This window comes from Pelodiscus sinensis, chromosome 14, assembly GCF_049634645.1.
Source record: "Pelodiscus sinensis isolate JC-2024 chromosome 14, ASM4963464v1, whole genome shotgun sequence".
Classification (NCBI taxonomy): domain Eukaryota; kingdom Metazoa; phylum Chordata; order Testudines; family Trionychidae; genus Pelodiscus; species Pelodiscus sinensis.
The window spans coordinates 45,168,501-45,182,509 of record NC_134724.1 but is presented as its reverse complement, the minus strand read 5'-3'; the positions used below and the strand labels follow the sequence as shown (position 1 = coordinate 45,182,509).

The following is a 14,009-nucleotide window of genomic DNA, read 5'->3' as shown; positions in this document are numbered from 1 at the left end:
CAAAGTAAGTGATAAGAATTAAATGTATTTGTAAATATATTGTGTAAATGTGAACTGTACCAAAGAATCCTGAAGAGATTACAATTTTCAATATTCTATTCTGCTAATTAAACATACAGAATAAAGCCATTTCATTGCACTTTATTGTTAAACTTAATTTTACTTTAAAACTGTTAGAACTGCAGGATGTTAACTGAACTTAATATACAATTTTTTCACCAAATTATAATAAATATGGCTAAAGGCTTCCAATGTTTCCTAAAACCTTTCTTTTAATCATCATCTATTTACCTGTTAGTCAGCAGGGCTGGTAATAAGGATGTGAATGTTTAACCAGTTGACTGGTAAGCTCACCCTTAAGTGGTGATGCTCACCGGTTAAGGTTAAGCAGAAGGGGCTGGAGCAAGCTTCCTTCCTGCGGTGGAGGGAGGGGGCCGCTTCAGACCACTGGCAGGTAAGGGAGTCCCTCCAGTCTTCCCAACTCCTCCCTTTAATTGATTAACAAGTTAAACAATATGTTTAACTGGTTAACCAATTATTTTACATCTCTAGTTGCTACAGAACCATCAGTTTCCTTGGTCCACATGATAGTCCCCCAATAAGCAGTAGTTGCCAAAGTCTTCCTGGATACCATATCAGCAGTCCATATTTATATTAATGCCAGTCAAAAACTATCCTTTTGACACTTTTGGGGTAGGGGATTAATTGATTTACTGAACTTTTAATTTATAAAACTAATAAATGAAACAATATATTTTAAATAGGACAAGTAAAAACAAAACCAATCTCAGCTATACAGAAAAGTAAAACAAGTTGTGGGTGTGGTACTGGGAAGGGTTACAACTCCTCTGATGATTGCTTACAGAAGGAATCCTACTAACCTCATGGGACTCCTTAGGAGAGTAACTATGTGGTGGGATAGTATGACAGTTTAAACACCTTTGCTTTTTTAAATTTTTATTCTAAAAGTTAAAACTCTGTATTTATGTAGCCAGAAATGACATCACAGCCACAATATGTTAGCTCAGAAATTCATAAAAGTCCATAGACAAGATAAAGTCAGGATGAAATCCTGGTCCGGCTTAAGTCCATAACCAAGCTCCCATTGACCTCAATGGAGCCAGGGTTTTATGCTGAATGTGTAGATAATTTTTCTAACCTTACCATGTTAGGAACTAAATTTTTAAAATAATTATACATCGTTACTGCAGGATTGTGTCACCCTTTGCTTGAAAAAGAGAAGAATATAATATTTTTACAGTTTAAATATGAGATGCCCATTTATAAGACATCTATTATTAGGTATGGAAGAATCAAAACAAGTTTGCACTAGAGAAAAGAAAAAAAATCTTCTTTAATCAAATGTATATAAAATTAAGTTTTTGCTAAATTTGCAAATTCTGCAGTGACTTACCACCATTTTTTCCAGACAGGATACACCACTAGCTTTTAGCATTGGCTTCAATCTCTACCTAGGGTCCTAACACCAGCTGGGGGAGCGCCAGTGCCTAAAATAGTCTTGCAGCGTCTTAAAGACTAACAAAACCTGGAGATGATATCATGAGCTTTCATGGGCACAACCCACTTCTTCAGATGAATGGAATTAAAGGTCCTGTTTTAAAACAAATAGGAGATGGGGGGGAAGAAGGTGGGAAAAAAGGGGGGGAAGCTCTTGATACCATTTACAGGTTTTGTTAGTCTTTAAGGCGCTGCAAGACTATTTGTTGTTTTTTAAGTTTTTTCAGTTACAGACTAACTCAACTATCCCTCCGAAGCTCCAGTGCATAGTTTAACATTCACTCACATTGTGACATGCTCTCTCCGGTGTTTCATCATCTGCCACAGCAGCAGCTCTCCATGCTTCAGAAAAGTATTTTTCTTGCAAAACCATAAATAATGCATGAACCAGCTTATTCTGTGGAGCTTCCTAAGTGTTTTATTAAATATTTCTTTGTGCATTGCTATGAGCTGAGGTGTTCCTTTACCTTGTGTTTCTCTTGCATTTAAAACCCTTGGTGCATCAGTGCCTCCCCTTTGTTACTGAGGCCAGAAAACCAATAGAAACAGTTTTAGTATCACTGTAAGCCAGAACATTTCTGATGTGTCACCACCAAATCAGGGTGTCGTGAAAAGGGAATGTCTTGGAAGGAAGGCAGGTAGGCCGTTCAGCATCTCCAAGCATAGTACTATGGCAGAACAACATCTAGGATACACAACCATGTTCCTTGCATTGCCTGCCTCAAAATTAATCATAATCTTTATGCATGCTTTTTCTTTTGGTACTACTCTTGAGCATCTTAAGTAGGAGAATAATTATCTATAAGGAAGAAAGTTATGGTCAGTGCATGGGACTAGGACTTTAATTTTTGGCTTTGGTACAGACTTCCTATATAACCAGGGGTAACTCACCTAACCTCTCATGTCTTGATTCCTCATCTTTAAAAAGGAGATAACCATACTTCTCTACTTCAGAAAACAATTTTTGGTGGTACACAGCCACCACAGTGATGGAAGCCAACAAATGTGCACCATCTACAAAAATGGGGGTAAATTTTAACTGTGGCATCTGAGCATTACTTTGACAATAGTAATTAATAATTACAGAGAGTTTCTTTAATGTACAGATTCTGACATATCAGAGTTCAAATTATAGAACAAACTACAGTAGTTAAAATGCAAAATGTGCCTATTCAAATATAACAAAAAGACATCTGTCAAATTTGAAAAAAGTTAGCCCTTAAACTGAGACCAGACATAAATGGAGTATCTGTCAAAGTCAGGATAAATTACACTGAAGTTTTACATAGAAGATTGACACAATAAGCTTTCAAAAATCTTTTTGAAGTGTAGTGCACATCTTTCTCATCTACACAGCATGATACTTACAGCATTCTCAAATGTATCTTAACAGAACACTTTTTACCTTTCAAGGGTTAACCTATCAGAATTCAGTATTTTCTCATCAGCCACACGATGCGGAATGGGAAATGCTGTTACTGACGAATTGCTCCCAAAATGTATGTTGTCTATCAGAAAATCATAGAAAAAATAACTTGAATTAGGTATTTTAAAAGCTGTTTTATTAATTCTGGAGAATAAGATGGCACATTCCTACGTGCCAAAAATTAAATATGCATTGGTCACGTTTGTTAGGACTCCATCAGGGTACTTAATTAACTTCACCCAATAACCATACTACACATAGACTTTTAAAAATGTAACCACTAATTTGGTTGATTTTACATAGCTTGATAACAACAGATTGTCTATCGTATGTTGTAAATTTGGAACTTGCTCTAAAGTTAACTATTATTGTTTTAGAATGCTCCTGAAAAATTCAGACATCAGGTTACAGGTTTCATTCATGTATTTAACTCCAATATCTGAATTCTAAGGAAGACATCTTCCAAATGAGAAACAGATGAACTAGAAGAATTTTATTTTACTTCACCCCAACTCTAAGCCTATAATTGGCCACCTGAAGTTAGACATTGTTTTAAAGGGGGGAAAACACGTCATGTTGGTGTGTGTGGATGACAATATTGTAAAAATGCAACAAAATTAAGCAGCCTAACATTATGAGGTCCAGTCGAGCAAATGCTAAGTAATTACTCACAAGGCCAGGAGTTCACAGCACCTTATAGGAATGGGCCTTAAATTTCCTTCTGTTATAGTAAAAGAAATGAGTGGGATGCCGGGGCAGCCTCTGTCCTCAGTGAGCCTGCACCTGCCATGGACAGAGGCTACTCTGCAGCAGCCTCCCCTGCGTCCCCTCACCCGGCGAGGGTGGGGAAGCTGTCAGATCCAATGCATGTGGGGAACTGGCTTTTAACTCCCCCTCCCCTTTGCTGCCTCTGATACGGGTCAACAAGATTAACTGATAAATCCAGGCTTAATTGTGTTGTTGTCTACACTTTTACATCCCTAATTTGGAGAAATAGGTCACTATGGCCATATATCAACATAAGAATGGAGACGCAAGTCCTATAAGTGCACAGCACAAATTCCTCCTTACATTATAATTAAAGTAAGTTTAAATTGGGGTTGGGATAAGGGAAGAATTTGAAAGAAGTAAAAAGAATAGTTCCTTTGACACATCAGAAAGTTCATTCCTTCTTGCCTCAAACCTACACTCAGGCTATACACACTGGCTACGTCTAGACTGGCATGATTTTCCAGAAATGCTTTTAACTGAAAAGTTTTCCGTTAAAAGCATTTTCGGAAAAGAGCACCTAGATTGGCATGGACGCTTTTCTGCAAAAGCACTTTTTGCGGAAAAGCGTCCGTGGCCAATCTAGATGCGCTTTTGCGCAAAAAAGCCCCAATCGCCATTTTCGCGATTGTGGCTTTTTTGCGCAAAACAAATCTCAGCTGTCTACACTGGCCCTTTTGTGCAAAAGTTTTGCGCAAAAGGGACTTTTGCCCAAACGGGAGCAGCATAGTATTTCCACAAAAAGCACTGATTTCTTACAGTAGGAAGTCAGTGCTTTTGTGGAAATTCAAGCAGCCAGTGTAGACAGCTGGCAAGTTTTTCTGGAAAAGCGGCTTTTTTTCTGGCAAACTGTCCAGTCTAGACACAGCCACTGATGGATACTGTGATTAGGTTGGATTTTTGGGGCTTGGGGTTTGTTTGTTTTTTTAACATAACACTTTCAGCATTTTCCCCTATTTTTTTCTAAACTCTTGTTTCTATTTCTTTGTAGGAAGCAGAGAGTAAGATGATAATAATAAAAATAATAATAATAATAATAATAATAATAATAAAACAACAACAGCAACTATGACATGGGGGAATATAATAAATAGCTAGAGAAAAATGAATACGTTTTGTACCCTACTAACCTTTACTTTGGTCTACTAAAATGATATTTGCTTTAGTTAAATAATGGTTTATTATTTTATCCTTATTTTCCTTTATATAGATTTTAAATATGCTGGTAATGCAAGGGGCCTACAGAATTCAGGTTCTGTAAGATGGCTGATGGCAATAGACGTAAGTGGTGAAATATATGCCTTGTTTGTGTAATTTTCCATAAAGGGGTGAAGCAAGAGTTTGTAGTCGGCGCAAAAACTTTATTTTTTTGAATCCTACCTGGAATTTATGGCACAAATCTGCTAACATGACAGTTGTGATTGCACAGAGATTGAAATGTTCATAACTGTCATGTTAGCAGATTTATGCCATAAATTCCAGGTAGGATTAAAAAAAAAAAAAAAACTTTTTGCGGGAGATTTATAGACCGCAGCTTCCTGTGCAGCTTCCCGCACTTTCTTTGTGGCATAGGGACAGCATCCAAGAAACATCAGTCCCCATAATAAATATTCCTAAAATACCCAAAGATCTCTTCCAATCAAAGATGGTACCCTCAGATATCTTGGGGTGTTAGGTCCAGTTTTGGAAAAGGGGTGGTATATCCAGAACATTTTGGCACCAAAAGGGGTATTTAGACCTAGTAATCCGGGAGATCGGGGCTGCGGGATCAGCACAGCTGAGAAGCAGTCCGCTCTGGGGTGCTTTATTATAAGGTCAGAGAAACTAAGTATTTATATCTATTTCTCCCTTTTGTACTTCCTTGCTTTTTTTCTCTAATCTTGTTTAAGTCTGCTTTTAGGAATCCTACTAACACTTGATTCCAGGTCTTCCAGGGGAAGGGAAGCCACCCTTCTCCATCCAGCCTTGGGATCCCTGTGTGTGTAGGAATTATTATTATTCTTTGTACACTTAGATAAGGTTTAAGTTGATTGTGTTAATGACATCTTGGGAAGAAATTCAAGTGATCTGTGTTCTTACTATTGTTTTTGCTGTGGTGATCATAATCATTATTCCATTAGCAATAAAGCTGTTTTCTATTTAATTCTCTGAGTTAAGGTGTGGTTGTTGTCCGTCGCCTGTTAACCCTCAAGAGAGGGAGCCTTGTGGTTCTACTGAACTGTGACTTGTGATAGAGGACGAACTTAGATCTTTTCTGATGAGATCGGCGAGCCTAACCATCCAAATTTACTAAACTCCTTCCCAGGCTACAGTTTTATCATAGCTATTTGGGCCAATACAAGCAAGATCAAAGACTTGAAAAATTAATTTGAAACATAACAGGACGCTTGAGCAGAGTACAGTACACTACTGGACAGTGGTTCATACAGGCAATAAAAAATTAGGGAAGAAGAAGAAATCTATATTTTAAAAAGATGCCCTTTTAATTTAAAACAACTAACAATTTATTGATAAGACTCATTCTGATCCTCATAATACAAAATCATAAAATTTGTAATTAGGGATGATAAAATGCGGGGGGACGAGAGGGATCTGGTAATTTTCAGAGGTTAAACATTTACATGCAGGCGGGAGAAAGGGGAAGTGGCTCCGCAGGAGCAGTGCAGAGGGTGCTGCTGGGAGCAAGTATACACAGGGAGCCTGCTTAAAAGCTGGCTCTCCGTATGTACCGGCTCCTGCAGAGCCACATCCCCCCCACCCACCCCATACCAGGGCAGCAGCACAAGGGTGGTTAGGAAGCCTTGTGTGTAACCATGACAGTTAACTGATGAGCCCAGACTCATCGGTTAACCATTTAAACATGTACACGATTACCACCTTAGTTGCAACCTACAACTTTTCCTCAAGACACATAATTAAAAAGAAAAAAATTGGACTACATGTCAACACAGACTAGTTTCCATGGTTACCTGAAACACTTGGCCCAGCACTATGACAGCCCTGTCGGGTTCTGAATTTTGTAGGAGTATGAACAGAAGAATCCCCAAATGCAGACTGATAGCCTGAACCTTGTTTCAATTCCAGACCAGAAAGGTCTGCCAAATTAGCTGCTACTGGAACATACACCTGCTTATTTCGCACCAAGGGAGTCAAAAATCTTCCATCTCCTGAAGGAAAAAAAAGCAAATTACCACAAAGCTGCAGTTCATTGCACAATAAACTAAATTACACGAGATATATAGAAATCAGTAATTTATTTGTTAACATTTGTTTCTTTGCTTGTTTATTTTCATTTTAAACGACTTGACATGCTGTGACACAATACACCCCTGATAGTCACACCCTAAAGGCTACTGTAATAATCTTTGTACAAGTATGCCTTTGTCAGGTATCATGAAAACTCATACTTTGCTGGTCAATACTGTCCTGATCACATATAACCTAAAATATGTATTGTAACATAATAAGATTTCCCTGTATGATGTTATTAGCATATGTTACAAACCCCTCTACTCCCAAAACCGAAGCTGGCAAACAGGGCTGTCCTAAACAAAGGAATGTGTTTACCACTTAAATGCAAATTAACCAGAGCAGAGTCATCAAGCATGAAGGGAAACAAAAGAATCTCGAATAGGTGAAAAAGGGAACATCCTTCCACATAGACTCTGATTGCTAGTGCCCAGCGGGAAATGTTTTTCCAAGAGAGGAACTGAAATAAGAAAAAGGAGGGATAAACATCCCAACTAAGGATGTTAAATTTCAATTAATCAACTAATCAAGTAGTTGATGGAATTTCTATTGATTACTTGATTAGTCAATAAAGGGGACACTTGCTATACTATTGCACCTCTCCCTTTGAAATGTACAAGAGCCACAGATGGCTCTTGTATATTTCAAAGGGAAAGGGGCAGCAGTTGGGACTGGGGCGAGCAGGACTGTTTCAAACCCCGCCCATGCCATTTCCCCACTGCTCTCTGTCTCCCCTGCCCTCCACGGAGATGGTGCTAGGGGGAAACAAGTTTTGAAGCTGGCTCCTCCCAGCACCAGCTCCCCCACCCCACGCTCCGTTGCTGCCTCTCTCTGACAGAGGTAGCAAGGGGTGGAAGCAACTAGTAGAGTTCCTATTCGACTACCTGATAAACATTTGCTTATCAGGTAGTCTACTAGTCGCTTATATCCCTAATCCCAACATATCCCTTTCCCTCTCCTTGCCTACCACAGTCACTGCACTTGAAGCAGCAAAGGAAGCATCTGTTAGATTCTGAATTAAAGGTCCTATAGGATTTGGTCAGGCTCTTGAAACTATGTAGTGAGAAACTGCTTGAATCTGTTGCAGTTTCCAACATAATCCCAACTATATATACAAGATGATGGGGATAATTTGGCTACAACTACTCAAGAGAGAGATCTTGGAGTCACTGTGGATAGTTCTCTGAAAACATCCATGCAGTGTGCAGTGGCAGTCAAAAAAGCAAATAGAATATTAGGAGTCATTTAAAAAGGGATAGAGAATAAGCCAGAAAATATCTTACTGCCTCAATATAAAACCATGGTACTCCCACATCTTGAATACTACGTACAGATGTGGTCGCCTCATCTCAAAAAAGATATATGGGCACTGGAAAAGGGTCAGAAAAGAGCAACAAAAATTATTAGGAGTTTGGAGCTGTGGCGTAGTGGGGGTGCTGTCTGCTCTGTGACCCGGGGTCCCCCTGCGCTGTGATGGGAGATTCTCACTGACTCTCCCAAATGTGTATTAACCCAGACTCAGCCTCCGAGGGAGGGAGACAAAGGAAGGAAGGTGGAGACCAACACCTGGTTGGGGGGCAGGGCTGGAAGTGAGTTTTAGTTTCTGTCTGGTATCATGGAGGAAGCAGCCTAAGCAATGGGCTGGGATTTAGGGGCCCAGTCTCCCCTATTTCAAGGGGGGCTGAGGCATCCTAAGCCTGTCCTGTAATCAGATTACATCTATGCTGTGCTGTATCCTGGAGATGCAATAAACGCCCTATATTCTACTGGCTGGTGGAGTCTGTTCATGCCATTACGGGGGTGCTGGAGGGAGGGGAACCCCGACGTGCCACCACAGGAACGGGTCCCATATGAAGAGAGATTAAAAAGATTTGCACTTTTCAGCTTAGAAAAGAGGAGACTAAAGGAGGGGGGGATATGATAGGGGTCTATAAAATCATGACTGGTATGGAAAAAGTGAATAAGGAAAAGTTATTTACTTATTCCCACAATATAAGAACTAGCAGTCACCAGCAGGTTTAAAATAAACAAAAGGAAGTTTTTCTTCACTCAGTGTACAGTCAACCTGTGGAACTCCTTGCCAGAGGATGCGATGAAGGGTAGAACTTTAACAGGGTTCAAAAAAGAGCTAGATAGATATAAACCAAGGTTTCAGGGCAGAGTGACACAGTTGCTCATTAGTTTTGATTGTAACAAGGTATGTCACACATGCATAAAGAACTGAGTGGTGTATAGAGACTTCAAAATCACTGTAATCAAACCAATCTTATGTTTACACAATCACAGTTCCTGTAGGACTGCAGGCAGCAGCAACATGGCAAAAAACAATGAATGGCTCCTTCCATCCTCAATACAATTAACAGTGAAATCTTAGATGACTTTTTCCTCCCAAAGGCTAAGATGTCTCCTTATTTTAAAATAAGTACTTGGCAAATAACTCCTATTTTCTTCCCAGCAGAATTATTCCCCACTTTAAATAGGACTTTGATTTAAAAACAGTCTTGTTTAGTTCAACCAAAGCAAAAAAAAAAAAATCCTTCAGGCACACAGTGGTGGTCACTCCACAATATAGCTGCGCCCTTGTGCTTGCTGTCCCCAGAGCATAACTGTCTCTCCAATCAGGCCCTTTCCATGTTATGAACAATCAAATTCCAGGCACAACTTGCCACAACCAAACCAAACTGACTTTGCTTTAAGTTAGGTTAAGAGGAAGCTACATACCAAATTTCATAGCCCTTCATATAGAACATTAAAAAGTTTCCATGGAATGATGGACAATTTATATGATTTTTATAAAGCATGATATGATTATTACATGAAAAGCTACATTACTCAAATAACATATTGGTAAATAGCATTACATGTTAAAGCAGCAATCACCACCAAAATTGCATTACAATGAATTTGTAAACCAACACAAAATTAAAATTAGAGATAATCTCCCGTGCCCATACACCAAGATGAGAATACAGTCAAATCTTTCATATACCAAAAATAAATAATATATAAAAAACACAAAATAAGTTTCTGTATGCTAGTTAAACCATTTCTTTTACAATTAATGCAATTTAACTAGCGAAGGAAACATCACCTTGTTTTCCTGAATAGTTTTTTTCCAGATCATGTTGCAGGAGCCTGTTGTGGAAAGACGACTGGTCTTTATTTATCCTGAATTCAAACTGCAACACAATATTTAAAATGTGACATAAATGAAACAACAATTTAAATACACATATTGCTTTCCAGTTAACTGTAATAATTTGTTACACTGTTATAATTTAATTAAGAAAAATATTTCTTTTCTGAGGGATGATAATTAATAACAGATTTACCCTATGTTAAAATGTATTAGTCACTTCAATTAAGCAGTAAAACTCACATTTCACTATGTAGTACCAGAAATACTTCATATGGCAGATTTAATAGGCATATTATAAGTATCTAAAACAGATTACATACAATTATGTTAATTTAAAATATCTCATTACCAACAAGAAAATGGACAGAAAATACAAACAATACTACAGTTATGCTGAAGTTTTCAAAGGTGCCTGGAGTAGATGAATAACCACTTCCCAGCAAAGCTGAACTGGGGAACTTGCACCACACCAGACAACAGACTCCCTGCCCAGCAGAATAGGAAAACTAGAAAGGAGGCACAACCAGATGCTGAAACTTTTTCTGGGTTCATTGCAGAGCAATGATTGACCCCAGTGCTTATATTTTATATAGCTGCCCCCAATGAATGAAATAAATCATCATAAATCAAAATACTAACAACCAAATATGTAAAAAGCTATTTTAAAAAGGGAAATTTTATCTACAAGAATACTTTTGCCTCTATATTAATTAATACATTTCAAATATCTAATTTATAGTTCAGTAATTTATATATATATTTAGAACTCACTGGTTTATTTCTCTCTGCCACTGATGAGGTTTGGATAACCAGCTGAAGCCCGCAGTTGTTAACCTGTAAATTGAAACAAAAATTTCATTTTGCAAAAACTGGATGCTTAAAACAAAAGGCCAAATATGTCTTATTAATGTGGAAAATTCTCTGATTCGTTCAATAAAGAAGACAGTCTTAGACAACATTGTCATAAAGGGTCAAAAGCAAATTCATTTATGATAATCTGAACTCATGACCCAGAGTCATCATACTTTCTTTCAGCTTTATGCTTAGGACATGTTTACTCAGAAGCATTATTTCAGAATAACTGACGTTATTTCTAAATAACAACATGTATATCTACACAGAAAGCAATTCTTTCGAAATATTTTCAAGATGGTGGACTTCTTACTCCAACTTCTGTAACGGTATGTCTACACTGCATTCCTCTTTTGAGAGAGGAATGCAAATGCAGCCGAGCGAAATTGCAAATGAAGCACAGATTTGAATTTCCCGTGCTTCATTTGCATAATTGTGTCCGGATGATATTTTGAAATACCCTATTTCGAGATAAAAAATGCCATGTAGACGTGGTTATTCTGAAAGAAACCCCTTCTTTCAAAATAACCATTAAACCTCATTTTTTAAAGAATAAGGGTTATTTCAAAAGAAGGGGTTTCTTTCAAAATAACCACGTCTACACGGCGTTTTTTAGCCTTGAAATAGGGTCTTTCGAAATAGCGGCTGGACTCGATTATGCAAATGAAGCGCAGGAAATTCGAATCTGCACTTCATTTGCAATTTCGCTCGGCTGCATTTGCATTCCTCTCTCAAAAGAGGCAATAGCACAGCATGGGGGGGTGGATCTGGAGCTCATGGGGAACCTGCTTATAGCCAGCTCCTCACAGGCACTGATTCCCTCTCCCCCCAACACTTTGTTGCCTCTGATACAGAGGCAGCAAGAGGGGTGGGGAGTGTATGCAGTTGCCTATGCTTATTGGTTAATTGTTTACTTGACTATATGCTAACATTCCAATATCATATACTGTTATCCTCTCACCCAAGCTGTGCCTTCCCTCTACAATGCTGCTGCCTGGCATAGGAAAAGACACTGCTGGAGCGTAAATGTCCTGCTGCAGCGTTACCCAACCAAAGGGAAAGTCTCCAAGGGTAGTCTGCTTGCTCTGCCATTAGAGCTTTTCACATTGACACATGTGCAACTTGCTTTTCACTGAGGAGCACAGTAGGGATGTACAGGTTACTCAAGTAACAGCTTAACTGATAAGCAACTACTTATTGATTAGCAGTCCTGGTTAACCATAACAACTCCCCTCACTCAGAAAGGCAGGCTGGCTCCATCATAGCCTGCTGGTCTGAGTTTCAAAGGAAGAGCATGCAGGGGAGCCACCTACCACCCTGCACTGCTGCCTCCATAGCAGCCCCTGTTGGTGGGGGACCCGAGCTCCCCATGGAGAAAAGCTACTCCAGCGTCCCATGGAACAGTCGCTATCCGAGGCAGGCCCAGGCACCCCGTGGACAGGGGACGCCGCCACCCTGTGTTGCTGCCTCTGCTACAGAGGCAGCAGTGTGGGTGGAAGGGAGGTCCCTGGGAGTGGAACCGGGAGTGCACTGGCTGCCAGCCCCACCCCCAGAGGGGCACCAAGTAATCCTGTAACTGCAAAGAAATTTAGCAGTTACACAGTTATTAAAGTAACAGATTTCTAACATCCCTAGTGTACAGCTAAACATAACATACCCCACAGAACCGTGGTGTATAGGGTAGCATAGCTAGTAAAGTATGTGAGTGCACACGCACACACACACACACACACAGACACACACACACACCCCCACACGCGCACACACACACCCACCCACACACAGACACACACACACCCACACAGACACACACCCACCCACACAGACACACACACACCCACACAGACACACACCCACACCCCCACACGCGCACACACACACCCACCCACACACAGACACACACACACCCACACAGACACACACACACACCCACCCACACACAGACACACACACACCCACACAGACACACACCCACACACGCGCACACACACACACGCGCACACACACACACACCCACCCACACACAGCTGCGACATGGGAATGTCCCTCCGGGACGGTTTCAGACACGGGGTTTGTTCACACTATCACAGAGCTCATCCCCAAACGTTTCTAAGTCAGCAGCCGTCGTTGCAGGTAAAAGTGCCCAAGCAGCGCGGCCGGGGCCGCCTCGTGCCTTACGAACACACCGGGGGCAATACACAGACCCGCGGCCCCGCGCGGTAGGGCGCGAGCCGCTCCCTGCTGGTCTGCGCCGCTCGCCAGCGGCTACCGAGAAGCAGCGGCCGGGCAGCCTGCGCCCCGCCCCGCCGCTGCACGCGAACGGCACAAGCGGGCAGCCCCGACCCAGGCGCTGCTGGCCGCACGCTGCCGGGCGGGGACAGAGCCGGGCGGGGCCCAGGCCGCCCGCGGGCGCGTAGGGGCACAAAGATCCGCGGCAGCGCGCTCCCAAGCCCCGCACCTGCCCCCCAGCGCGGGCCCACGCGCCACCTACAGAGCTGGGCCCGGCCCTTGCGCCGCCCGGCCGGCACTTGCTGGGCACCATGGAAACGAGCCTCCCCGCCCGGACACCGCCTCCTGCTCCGGCCGGCGGAAACCGCTCCCGCGTCGCCCCGGCAACCGCCGCTTCCGGTCCGCCCCTGGCCGCTCCGGCAGGGCGGGGACACGAGCCGCAGCTCGAGCGCACGGACCGGGCCCGGAAGGGAGCCGCTGGCTCTGCCCCCCCCCCCCGCGCGGGCAGGTGACATGTCCCAGGGCGGGGCTGCTACCTGAGCTCCACGGGCAGCCTCCTCGCCCCGTGTCAGCGCTCCCTGCACCCGCCCCTGCCGCCCCGGGAGCGCGCGCCCTTCCCACGCGGACACGCCCCCGGGAGCGCCCTTCCCACGCGGACACGCCCCGGGAGCGCCCTTCCCACGCGGACCCGCCCCCGGGAGCGAGGGAGCGCCCTTCCCACGCGGACCCGCCCCCGGGAGCGAGCGAGCGCCCTTCCCACGCGGACACGCCCCGGGAGCGAGCGAGCGCCCTTCCCACGCGGACACGCCCCGGGAGCGCCCTTCCCAC

The 14,009-nt window shown here is 42.4% G+C and overlaps 1 protein-coding gene across 2 annotated transcripts in view; it reads right to left on the bottom strand.

Annotated features, from left to right (window-relative positions):
• LRRC49 (leucine rich repeat containing 49) overlaps window positions 1-13,657 on the bottom strand; it is a 128,972-nt gene extending 115,315 nt beyond the window's left edge. Inside the window, exons 1-5 of one of the 2 annotated variants that reach the window (XM_075897737.1) lie at window positions 13,444-13,657; window positions 10,872-10,934; window positions 10,053-10,140; window positions 6,682-6,879; window positions 2,924-3,026 (exon numbers count right to left, since the gene is read on the bottom strand). In XM_075897737.1, the coding sequence (XP_075753852.1) occupies window positions 2,924-3,026; window positions 6,682-6,879; window positions 10,053-10,140; window positions 10,872-10,934; window positions 13,444-13,494 (503 nt within the window). In that variant the 5' untranslated portion in view covers window positions 13,495-13,657. The remainder of the gene's footprint in view (window positions 1-2,923; window positions 3,027-6,681; window positions 6,880-10,052; window positions 10,141-10,871; window positions 10,935-13,443) is intronic. The other variant, XM_075897738.1, reaches the window with a different exon arrangement.
• Window positions 13,658-14,009: the final 352 nt, after the last annotated feature.